The sequence below is a fragment of the Bidens hawaiensis genome, unplaced genomic scaffold, assembly GCF_021521415.1.
Source record: "Bidens hawaiensis isolate Kalapana, Puna unplaced genomic scaffold, B.hawaiensis_p1.1 tig00074929_1, whole genome shotgun sequence".
Lineage (NCBI taxonomy): Eukaryota > Viridiplantae > Streptophyta > Magnoliopsida > Asterales > Asteraceae > Bidens > Bidens hawaiensis.
In genome coordinates, this window is record NW_027502999.1 from 22,042 (window position 1) to 35,436 (window position 13,395).

At 37.8% G+C, this 13,395-nt stretch overlaps 1 protein-coding gene across 1 annotated transcript; it reads right to left on the minus strand.

Moving 5' to 3' along the window:
* Positions 1-4,039: 4,039 nt before the first annotated feature.
* Positions 4,040-10,144, minus strand: LOC143606464 (auxin response factor 8-like). Its single transcript, XM_077082230.1, has 13 exons — positions 10,031-10,144; positions 9,863-9,961; positions 9,710-9,766; positions 9,472-9,627; positions 8,294-8,378; positions 8,083-8,173; positions 6,942-7,106; positions 6,738-6,860; positions 6,583-6,658; positions 5,656-5,803; positions 4,758-5,581; positions 4,467-4,657; positions 4,040-4,401 (listed from the first exon to the last, which is right to left on the minus strand). Exons 2-13 carry the CDS (start codon positions 9,866-9,868, stop codon positions 4,242-4,244), a joined length of 2,082 nt encoding a protein of 693 aa, XP_076938345.1. The 5' UTR covers positions 9,869-9,961; positions 10,031-10,144; the 3' UTR covers positions 4,040-4,241.
* Between the last annotated feature and the right edge of the window lie 3,251 nt (positions 10,145-13,395).

A 13,395-nucleotide genomic window follows, 5' to 3' on the forward strand; every position in this document is an offset into this window, starting at 1 on the left:
AAAAAGCTGAATGGGAGAAAGCACTAGGGGAAGGTGAAAACCCTAGATACTATGCAGATGGAAGTTTTGTACCTGCTGGTTTGTCAAGAACTCCTGATATGGAGAAAATGTTGCTAGCTCTTAAAGATGCAGGAGCAAATGTTGTTGAGCTTGCCAACCTTCCAACTGAAATGGTGGAAGCAGTCTACATCAAATTCTTCAATTTGGGGCCCAGAAAACCCAAGAAGTTTGTTCCTTTCATACCACCAATTTCAAGAAGATATCCACAAGGTGGAAGAGGTGAAAGTGGAAGAGGAGAATCAAGTAGATCTGAACAACAAAGAACAACAAGACCACAGTCATATGTGGATCTTCCTAGAGAGATTACTATGATTCTGTGTGTGAATGCATAAGAGTGATTATGGAAAGTAGACAACTAAGAGATATAGTTGTGAGAAGTGATTTCTATGAATATGCTCAAGAACAATTAGAAAGAATGACAACACTCACTTTGTATGATTATAGAAACAGAAACAGAGTGGCTGGAAGACAAGTGAATGATCTTTCTAAATTCCTAAGAGAAGAAGCAGACAGAGGATTCAGATTCCTGAAAGTAAAGAGAAACTGGAAGACTGTCCAACTTCACAGATCAAAGAGAACTGCAAAGTTAAGAAGGATGGACATAGCTGAAACAAACTACAAGATGAATGTCAGAGACAGGAATCCACTGTCAAACATGAACACATGCATAAGTCTTGAAAGAAGAATGACACGCCCCAACTATACAGTCCAAAGAAATGGCATCATTACTGAAGTTGAATACAAAGAAAAAGATGACCATTACATGCTGAGAAATTCTGATGGAAAAGTACTGGGGATTATCAAGAAGGATGAAGACTTGAATTGCTTACATGATGAAGATTTAATGGATATTAGGAACTTGGTCATACTAGAAGGTCATACTCATTACCAAGCCCTTGATATTTTCAAAATGAGAGCTGCATCAGTGATAACAAACAGAAGACAAGCCGCATACAATGCATGGAAAAGACAAAATTCCTAGACTAGGCTTTTACTGTGTAATGTCTTATGACAGCCTTTTTGAATATGTAATTTTGTTTATGTTAATTGAATATGTAATTTGACTTTTGATTTGATGTGTATTTTTGACTAAGTGTAAGTAACCTTAGAAATGTTTTGGGTCAGCTGAGGTGTTCCAATCTAGGGGGAGATTGTTGGGTCAAGAAATTGACCTAAGGGGAAGATTGCTAAGTCAAAGATTTGTTCAAAATGACTTATGAGAGATTGGAATCTTCTCAACCTCCTCTGAATTCGCTTAGTATGGATCCGGGCATACCTTAGACCTCCGAGCAAGCTTCTACTTAGCCGAGTACGATATTTTTGTCTATCGGGCAGGGTTATCTTCTCTAAGTCTTCTTTAGTGAATCTCCGAGCAAGGTTTGCAAATTAGTGCACTACCGGGTATGGTTCACTAGTATATGCAAGTCCGAGAAAGGATCACTTTATCAAGCAGGATTGTTCTTCATAGCCAAGTAAAGTTCACTTCCGAGTAAGCTTTAGGCTAACCAAGCTCATGAAACCAAGAAATTGGAAGACCGGGCAAGGTATTCATTAATAAGTATGGTCCAGGTAGGTTTGATGATTTAATGATATATCTCAAGTATCATCGGGAAAGGTTCAACTCAAGCAAGGAACAGTGCTACCGAGCACACTTTGCTAAATAAGCTTTTCTCTAGCAAAGGGTTGAAGGGACCGTTGAAGAACAAGGTTGCTCGTAAGGGTTTGTCGGGCAAATTCTGGCAAAGTCAAGAAGATTGAAGTCTACCCGGTGAGTATTTTACTTGGTAAAATACTCTTCAAGTAAAGTCTACCCGGAAACTGATCCCGAGCACACTTTTATGTTACCAAGTTATGAAGGATGGCCGAGCATACCTGGAAAGACAAGATTGATGCAAAGCCTACCCGGAAGACTTGTTTACACTTAGAATATTTTTGAATATGTAATTTGAATATGTATTATCGGATAGGGTTTCTAGAAGGAATGACAGCTGTCCACAGGTGTGAGGCCTATAAATAGAATAATTTAGGGCACACCTGGGACACACACACAACAAGGCAGACGGTCACATTTATTAAGAAAGAATATTATGTGTGACGGCTGAAACCTTCCTTATCAAGAAACCCTAAAATGATTATCCACTTTGTATGATTGATATTATATAAATGGAAATATTTTGAGTAAATCTTGTTTGTGTTGATTACCTTTGAATACTGTTTAAGCAACCATATGTTTGTTATTGATTCCGCCTTTAACAAACGGTGAACTTTCTAAATATAGCAACTCGTCATTAACTCTCTTGTCAACACATCTATTTGTGTGAGTTATGACATGATTTGAGTAAGATCCAGCTGAAATCGGGGACCTGACACAAGTTTCCTAGATCATGTGTTCAAGCTTCACGGTTGTCCCAAGTCGATTGTTTCAGATCGCGATCCGATTTTTCTCAGCTCGTTTTGGAAGGAGTTTCTAAATCATCAGGGAATAGCGGCTAACTTGTCTACCGCCTACCACCCGCAAACAGACGGTCAGACGGAGGTGGTTAATCGTTGTTTGGAAGGGTATTTACGTTGCATGGTAATGGAGAGACCTCACACATGGGTCAAATGGGTGTCATTGGCGGAATGGTGGTATAATACCACGTTTCATTCATCATTGGGGAAATCACCTTTTGAGGCACTATACGGGTACCGACCCCCACTCCATATTCCATACATTGCTCAGGATGTCAATGATCGAGATGCTGACGAGTTGATGCAAGATCGGGAAGCGGCTGTCAAGGTGTTGAAATGTTCACTGCTCAAGGCTTAAAACCATATCAAACAACAGGCCGACAAGCATAGGTCGGAGCGAGTTTTTGAACCTGGAATGTGGGTTTACTTGAAACTACAACCATACATGCAAAAATCCTTACGGGTGCATAAATATTCGAAGCTCACGCCCAAGTACTTCGGGCCGTTCCTTGTGTTGGAGAAAGTGGGTAGTGTTGCCTACCGTTTGGACTTACCGGGGGAGGCTCAAATCCACCCAGTATTTCATGTTTCATTGTTAAAGGGGGCTGGGGAATCGCCGTCTAAAGTGGTGCCGCTACCGACAGAGGCTCGTTTTTTGCTACGCCCACAAGCGGTTTTGGATCGTAAGTTGGTAAAGAGGGGTAACCGGGCAGCCATGAAGGTATTGGTGCAGTGGGAGGATCAGAGTTCGCAAGATGCTACGTGGGAATTCTTGGATGACATGAGGTTGCGGTTTCCAGATTTTAAGGAGCTCACTTCTTGAGGTCAAGAAGTTGGTTAAGGAAGGAGTCTTGTTACGAATAAAGCTTGCTGCTATTTATTTTTTATGCATTATTTCCTTTTTGCATGTGTTAGGAACTAGTTGGTGTTTCCCCTGTTATTTAGGGGTCTTTTGTGAACATTGCTATTTTTCATATGGGTATAACCCTAATCAATCTGTTCTCTGGAGGCCATCCAGAAATCAGTTTTGTTTCTATTCCCCTAGCTTTCTCTTTGAACCTATCATATATATAATGGCCTCCACCAAGACCCTTTTTTGGGCAATGGGCATTCTTTAACCAATCTGTGAACTCAATCAGCCTCTTATATTAGACTGCGGCGTGTCAAAATCCAACCATAATTTCCCAATGAGAAATCATACTCGATATTGCCAAAACTATGATCTCTGATTTCTAAAGGACAAAACAACGAAGGAATACCTTATTAGGAATTTGATCCATGATCACATGCCAGCCTAAAATAATATTAACTTGAGGAATAAACTTATTCCACATTAATTGTGACCATCCGACAACCCAAATGCTTCCTTTTGGAGTTTGCTGTAAAGACATCATCCCCACTCAAAATCCAAAACTCAGATGGCAGTAAGTGTATGTTTGGGATTGCTTATTTAAAATGCATTTTGCTTTTTGGAGAAGCAAAATATCCAAAATGCCCCTCCAAAAGCACCTAAAAGCACACAATAAAATGTCAAATTACAGCTGAAAAATAATCAACAATTCATAGTCAACACCGGTTCCATACAAGTTCTAAACTTTGAATACTCACTTGATTATTACCACAAGTATTCATCAACATAGCTAATAAAATAACTAACCGAGGTCGTCAATACCACACGATACAGGACCAAAAGGTGTGATAAACGACCCGTCAAATAGTTGAGTTTTCAGTCAAAAGTCAAACGACCCCATTGACGGAGGAAGACCAGAAAGGTCTCTGTTGACTTTTTCACCCGGGTTTTGACCAAAGGACTCAACCTCGTGCTTCCCGAGTTGTTGCACATCCTCGGGAGAAAGTATCTTGATATACCAGACGCTATTTACAAATGCCCTGCATAAACAATGCACAGTCAAATTGACGAAAATACCCTTACTGAAATGGCAAGTTAAACTTACTCCCAAGGGTCGTCTCCAAGGAGGAGAACGTCATTCTCCCTGTCAACGAATACAAGCTGCCAGCCTGATCTTTGCGGGTCTTCAAGCAGACCCTCGATCCCGAACATCTGACCGAGTTCATGTCTCAGCTCATGGTAGCTGTTGAACCGGCTGATGTCTAGAGACCTCCCAACACATCCTGATTTGTATACCTGCAACCAAACACACACATACAAGTGTCACTTTGTTGACCCGTGATTGACTTTAGCTTAAACTTCATTTTTATGACCGGCTCACTAAAATTGCACGCACCTTCACAAACGTTCGGTTATGGTTCGGCTGCAACAACTCAGAACTCTCTTGCATGTACCCACCAAACGAAGAAGGTATCGTGGACAAACCAGTTTCAATTGTCGGAAGCAGAAGCCCAGATGAGTCAATATTAATACCATTAAACATCCCATGATTTTGAGCTTCCAAACTTGAAGATTCTTGCTCAACCGATGGTGAACTTGAAGCCGTGTTTACTTGTGATTGACCAAACTTCAACACCCACGATTGCTGATTCGATTGATGCTCAGAAAACTGACCAGTTCTTGCAAAACCCGACAGGTGACTGGTCCCTTCTGAGCTTAATGCTGATCCCAACATGTTCTGCATAGTAGGGGTAATATTGGAAGAAAATTTAAGACTCGGTTCAATGAAATCAGTCTTTGGAAACGCTTGGTGTTGGGTTTGCATTAGGTAAGGCTCGGGATATGAGCTTTGAGTGTGTTGTTGACTTTCTTGGCTGTTGACTTGTGGCTGCATTGACCTCTGGAAACTGTCGGGTGGTTGGGTTTGACTTTGATTTTGACTTTGACCAAACAGGTGTGAAGTTGACTGAGTGCCTGGATGTTGAAGCGGTTGTTGAAACTGCAACAATTGTTGTTTCGAAGCATCTGCAGCTCCAATATTCTGCACGCCGGGTACAAGGTATGGTTGGTTAACGTTAGTTTGGAGAAATGACGGATCTACCCTTTGATGCATCCATGGAAGCATGCTTCCACTTGATTGAAAGTTTAGAGAATGGAACACTTGCTCGGGGGTTTCGCCTCTCAACCATGCCATTCCATTAACCGTATCGTCTCGGTTTTCTGAATGCATAAATAATTATGATTTAAGTATTGAAAATGAGCATGAAAGAAAGAATTTTTAGTAAGAATAATACCTTGAAAAGATGAAGCTCCTGGATACCAAGGTCGTTTTAACCGAAGGGGGAACAAAGATGGATACATAGGAAACGTTGTCAAAGGTTCGATTTCCCATAATGATACACGTGGTTGTCTCTCACCCGCGGTTGATTCATCCCACCCAACCTACAGAAAACAATAATAATAATAATAATAATATATAATAATCATAATAATAAGAACAACTAAATATATCATGTAGAAATATCACAAATGATCTACTATTACGGAGCTGATCTAAAAGTTGGCAGACTCATATTTGAATCTACCGAAAAGAGGGCTAGTAAAGGGCCCAACTTAGTTATGGGCCCCGTTTAAAGTTGGGCGATTATTAAGGACCAAATTTAAGTTGGGCCATTTTCTAGCCCACTTGCCTCAATCCACTTGGTCCAAATATGAGTCTATCAACTTCTGAATCAGCTCCACATCATACAACTAGGGGTGTGCATGAAACCAAAATAATCGACCCTTGACCAAAATAACCAAAACCCAAGTACCCAACATAAAACAGCAGTTTAATTAAATTCTTTTTCGAAAACTGAACTTTCGGTTCGGTTTCGGATTTGCGTGATGAAAACCGTAAAAACCAAACCAACTTTTATAATAGAACGGATCCTGTAAAAACCAAATAAATGACTTCTCTTATTGAATTTAGTGATTATAATTTTTTTATTTTAAATGCTAAGTAATTTATAAAAACTTAATAAACATGTAACCTAAAAACTCTAGGCCCATATGTGTAATAATTAATTAATCATTAATCAACAAAAAATTTTACGCACATACTGACATATGAACTAATCATTTTGGGCCAAACCTTTTTGACCCAAAAATTTCAAGCCGAAATGTAAACCAAATATACCGATATGATTTAAAACCTGATATAGTGATTTAAGATGGTTTACCTTAACAGAACGCCAATGAGAATTAGGCCAACGAGCAGGATCAAGGTCACCAATGCCAGTAATTGTCCCCATGTATCTAAATATACATGTACATTATTATCAAACACTAATTTATTCTTTTAATCAATTATTAAATTATTATCAGCTACCAATACCTGCGGACACTTGACTCTTCAGTTTCAAACAACATACGAAAACGCATCCCGACTGAAACCCGTGTGTGATACACAGCTTTGACATATTTTGAAAGTGGGATGACAAACTCAGATGGACTAGCCCTGAATGCAGCAGTTAACTTTGTATGAAAAAGCTAAAAAAGCATAAATAATAATGTAAATTTTGTATCTTTGAATTGCTACCTTGGATTATAGAATATTGTGAAACAACTATTGGTAGCAGCTGCGTGAGCCGCAGCAGCAAGAAGGCCAATATGCATACTGTCACTTGATAGAACGGATGATGGCATCACGGTTTGGGGACGATTTGCGCGTCGGATTCCTAGAAGTAGCTGATTTTTCTCGTTCCTAATTATGATTAATAAAACTATATCATTACAATAACAATCTACACCTTTGAGTCAAATGATATAGTAGGTTGCATGTAAGGCAGTTCAAAAAGCTCGCGGCTAGATCGAAATCGGCTCAGCTTGGTTTCTAAACAAGCGAGCCCGAGCCAAGGTAAGCTGGCTTGTTGACTCGTTTAAACCAAAGCCCAAATTTTAATATATATATAAATTATAACCCAAATTTTGATATATAGCCTACAAATTTTGTAGTCTAGAAATGCTGCACTATGTGTACATTAAAATATTATATATATATATATATACACATATCTATTTGTAAACATTACAAAACTAAAAATGTTATAAACATAAGCGAGCTGGCTCAAGTACTTGACGAGCCAAGTTTGCAACATTTCAGCTCATTAAGATAAACAAGCCAAGCCTGAGGCTGCCCTACCTTGACTCGGCTAGTAGGTCTGTACATGAACTGAACGTTCAGTGAACTGTTCAGCGGTAAACTCATTTATGTTCTTTATTTAAAACGAAATTTTTGGTTCATTTAGTTAAATGAATGAAATGAACACATGTCTTGTTCGTTCATTTATGTTTGTGAATGTTATTCATTTATGTCCGTTCGTTTACATTCACTTATGTTCATAAGTTTACGCTTGTTTAGTTTCAATAACTTTTTAGGCCCGACATATTTTTGTTCAAATTTACTTTTAATTAGCTCAGTTATGTTCGTTTGTTAACGTTCGGGAAATGTTAGTTTATACTGTTAACGAATACGAACATGCTGCATTCGTGTTCGTTTGGTTCGCTTACATGCCTATCGGCTCGGCTTCACTTACAGCCCTAGTTGCATGACACTGGTTGACTTCCAACCGATTTGAGATAAAACACAACCCTAATTAACCCGTTTAACGGATCGAAAGTGTGCCTCCTCTACAACTACCTAATTACTTTCAATTTGCAATATTGAATTAAAAACTTACCAAATAAATAGAACAGAATCGCCTGCAACAAGTCGTTTGGCACTGACGAACACGCTCCACCCCGTAGTAAGAAGATGGCGCTTGGGCTGCCCTGCATGTGAATAACAAAACATGTAACAGATCTTAATATATTCAGTAATACTAATATCGCTCATTTACCTTTACTGAAGAGAACTACCAAGAAACAATAAAGATTCAAAGTATTACATACCCCGAAAAATGTGCCTGAACTTCCATTCAACATCATGGAGATCCCTTGCAATAAGTTCTTGTGCAGGTGGCTGCTGGGAGAAATCCTGAAAACACCAAACAATAAAAACAGTGTTTGATCACTAAAAATTATTAGGTAAAAGTGAAAAGGGTCAAGCGGGTTAAATTTTGCCAGAAGGTTATGTTTAATGTATACTGAAATTACTGATATTGTTTTATTCAAAGATTGAACTATTATTGTCTTTATAACCATCATTATTTTAAATAACTTAGAAGCGGGTTGCTTTGGGCTGAGTTTTAGTTCAAACAAGATGAGCAAATCAAAAACAATATTAGCTAAAAGTGAAACGGGTCAAATGGGTCAATTTTGCCAGAAGTTTATTTTAAATGTACACTACTTACTACCTATATCATTTTATTCAAAAATTGAACCATTGTTGTCTTTTTAAGCATCATTAAAACCACCCTCATTATTATACTAAAAAAAATGGGTCGATCCGGGTTAAGGGGGTGTTTGGGATTGCTTATTTTCAACAACTTATAACTTATTAACTTTTTGAAAAGTAATAAGGTGTTTGGAATTCCTTTTGATGTGAGAGGGAAAAATTAACTTAATGAAAAGTTACAAGGAGTTTTAAAAAGGAATCCCAAACACCCCCGAAATTTTAGTTTATCCGGGCTGAACAAATCGAGAAGAATACTAGCTAAAAGTGGAGCGGGTCAAATCAAATTTTACCAGAAGTTAATTATTAATGTATACTATTATATTGCTCTATTCAAAACAGAATCATTATTTTCTATCTAATCATACTAAACCCTTCATTATTTTTTATTCTTTTAAAAATGGGTTGATTTGGTTGAGTTTTTTAGTATCTCCAGCCGAACAAAAGTGATAGGTTAAATCTTGCCAGAAGTTTATTTTGACGCATACTATCCACATCATGTTACTCAAAAGACTGAATTAATATTATTGTTATTATTATTATTTTATCATAACTTTAGCCTCCATAATTTAAAACAAAAAACAAAAAATGGAAGAAAAAATGTTAGCAGGTCAAACTAGCCTAACTCAACCTTTGTTGACCCGTAACAAAAAACGACAATTTTGACCCGTTACCCAACACATCTTGGCACCTGCAAATAAAAGCATGTACAAACATAGGACAGAACCAACATTACCAGCGGCGGGAAAACTTTCTCAGCAGCGTGTCGAGGAACTGAGAAGCCTCCATGTGTACTCGTGTCACTAGCCGTTAACGTCTTGCAAAAATAATTGGTCGGTTGCCTACTCGGTATACCCAACTCAACTGGTAAAAACGTATCCTTTTGCTCTTGCTAGCAATTTTATGACAGAGAAAAGAAACCTTTAAACCCTAATAATACAAATCCACAACTCCATGTGTGACCAAAAGCTTACCGGGGTCAACGGCTGCAATGTCATTTGAGCATAGACTTCATCGGTCTCGACATCCGCCTAAGAATGCAATAATAATAATAATAATAATGAGGTGAATTAGAAAAAAGAGAATATATATATATATATATATATAATTGAATAATAGGAACTTACATGCATAGTGAGATTATGAAGCTGGCAGATTAATTGAGGAGGTAGGGTCGGGTAATTAGGAATGTGAGAATCGATTTCTTTATTAGTGGTTGCAGCAACCTGAGATCATCATCAAAAGAGAATACATAACAATAATAATAAATGATGAATAATAATAATAATAAGCACCTGGTGACTATGACCCTGAGGGAAATAGATGACACGGCCGCCTACAGTGGGTAAGGAAACAAGTGGGCCAGCGCAAGCGTGCCATAGCTCTGAATTCAAGCATTTCTTTTCGCCTGACAATCGCTAATTACCAATAAATGAGATGAAGAAGAGGATTATAATAATAATAATTAAATTAATACCTTGTTGGTGGTGAGGAGAATTAGGTAGCTTCATGATTATAATAAATTAATAATAAGCTAGAATTAAAGAATAGTCAGTGAGGTTTGCAAGTAGTAACTACTTATTATCCGGCGGCAGCAGAAGGGTTCCTCCGCCATAGTAATAATAACAAGGGTAAAGAAACCCTGACCTAACCTAGTTCAGAAAACTTCCATGGAAAAAATAATTGGAATTAGAGAGGACTTATATATATATATATTCTGAAGATGAAGAAAGGAGGTGATAATAAATAATACTAATAAAAAATGAATGAATGGGATTATGCTCCGTACCTGAAGATGAAGACCGTTGATTAACAAGAGATAGATACACAGGACAGCATGAGAGAGAGAGAGCATGTGCCACCATCCTTCACTCGTCCTTCACTGTACGGACCCCTAGATTATTATTATTATTATTATTATTATTATTATTATTATTATTATTGGTTTTTGGGTAATGCTATTAACGAACCGAACTAAACCAAATTCATACTTGGTTTGGTTTGAAAGCGAGCTGAATCGAGCAGATTGAACTTTAAGAAACGAGAGATATTTTTGTGTTTGAACTTGGTTTGGTTCAAAACCGAGCGGCTTGGTTTCGTACAAAGTCTTTAGTTTGAAATTTCAAAAGTAAAAAATATCATTAACTCCAAAATGTCTAGACTGTCACCCATAAAATGTCTAAAACTCAAAGTTAACAAGAAAACATATATAAAACTAGAAACTAGAGATTAAAACTAAACTTTAAAGTCTTTAAAGTTAACACAAAAAAGGGAAATTTCAAAAACTTAAAAAAAAATTATTTTATTTTCATATATATACATAATATATATATATATATATATATATATATATATAATATAAATTAAAAATTAAGCAAAAACGAACCGAGCGAGGCTTTGCTCGTGTTTAGTTTTTTTTCAAACCGGACCAAGCCGAACGGATCATTTCCAAGTCAGCGGATTTCGAGTGAGCAACGAGCAGTTTTGACAGCCATACTTTTGGGTGATATCAGGTTGAGTCCCTTCGACTATTTTTCGTAAAAAAATCCGTTTATAAAACTTGCATGCCCTTTTAAGATCCAAAATCAAACCTTTGTACACCACGATGATCATAATGCTCGAGATCTGAATCGTGGCCTAATCGGATTGGCTTCATTTCCATTCTTTCCAGCGAATTAAGTCTTCGAGCTTCATTTGCGGCAACAGTGGTGGTTCATTGTAGCCGAATGTTGAAACTAACTCTAAAAATCAGACAGGAGTTGAACCCTAATATTAATAATAATTAAATTGATCCCATTTTATCATAAAGATATGGTGTCTAGTACACATAAACACGATGAACATATTACTCGTTGTAAATCTAATTAAGGTATAGGTATGTTATATGATAAAACGATACATCCATAAAACATCCACATCAGCATATTTTCCATGCAGGCGTGCCACCTCAGCATAAAACGTTCACGTTAGCATCTTCACTAACGGAATTAGGGTTCGTTAAGTTCGGGCCAGAAACAAATAGAGTGGAAGTTGGGAGTGGTGAGTAACAAATCGAAAGTTGAGAGTATTAAAAACCAATATCCCTTATTATTATTGTTGGTTATCATTATTTTTTATATGTATATGAATAATATATATTAATATATATATATATATGCAAATACATATTTAAATTATTTATGACGTCATACGGGCTAAACACCAGTCCGCCTTCCCGGGTCGGTCCAACCTTTGACCCGGTAAGGCGTCCGGATCGACGTCCGGGCCAGGTCTGAAAATATTGATTAAAATCCAATCTTACATGATTATTGCAAAATAAATAAATAAATTATATAACAAAAAAAATCTAGATAGTACTTTGCATAAAGAAAAATAATGATAAAAAAGAAAACTAAATGGATCCTATTTATGATTATTTTACTTATTTAATTTAAGAGTAAACTGTGGTTTTTGTTCATGTGGTTTATCAAAATCTGTGATTTTAGTTCAACGGTTTCAAATTTGTGATTTTCCTTCATGTGGTTTAATTTCACTTGTAATTAAACCCGATCTCACTAAACCCGTTAAGTCTGACTGTTAAACCAATCAGTATATCCCTCACGTAAGGGATATATTTGTTCTTTTTCTCCTAAAATAAACCCCAACTCTAATTCGCAAGTCCCCTCACATGAGCGGCTGTGGTGTATATGGGAAAAAATGACAAAATTGTCCCTCACGTGAAGGACACACTTATGGGTACATTGACCCGGCTAACAGGGTTAGTGAGGTCGAGTTTAATTGCAAGTGAAATTAAACCACAAGAACGAAAATCACAAATTTGAAAGGTATTGAACTAAAATCTTAAATTTAGACAACCATAGAAAGAAAACCGTAATTCACTCTTAATTTATGGGAAAATTCTCATAATAGCTCATTTAAAGAATGTGTTTCCAAAATTATCCTTAATAATTCAAGTTTCTAACTTTGTCCCTTTGTTATCTCGTCGCCGACGACATGATAGTGAACACCGACGATGCGTTACTGAAACAAATAGGATAACGACACGTGGCTGGAATCTGGCCAAAATAGGTCGCCGACGATGCGTTAGTGGATAACGCATCGCTGCTACCCTACGTTAGCAACATAACGCATCGCCGCTACCCTACGTTAGCAACATAACGCATCGCCGCTACCCTACGTTAGCAACATAACGCATCGCCGCTACCCTACGTTAGCAACATAACGCATCGCCGCTACCCTACGTTAGCAACATAACGCATCGCCGCTACCCTACGTTAGCAACATAACGCATCGCCGCTACCCTACGTTAGCAACATAACGCATCGCCGCTACCCTACGTTAGCAACATAACGCATCGCCGCTACCCTACGTTAGCAACATAACGCATCGCCGCTACCCTACGTTAGCAACATAACGCATCGCCGCTACCCTACGTTAGCAACATAACGCATCGCCGCTACCCTATGTTATACGTAAAGTAGGGTAGCGGCGATGCGTTATGTTGCTAACTTAACGTAGGGTAGCAGCGATGCGTTATGTTGCTAACGTAGGGTAACAGCGATGCGTTATCCACTAACGCATCATCGACGACCTATTCCGGCCACGTGTCGTTATCCTATTTGTTTCAGTAACGCATCATCGGTGTTCGCTATCATGTCGT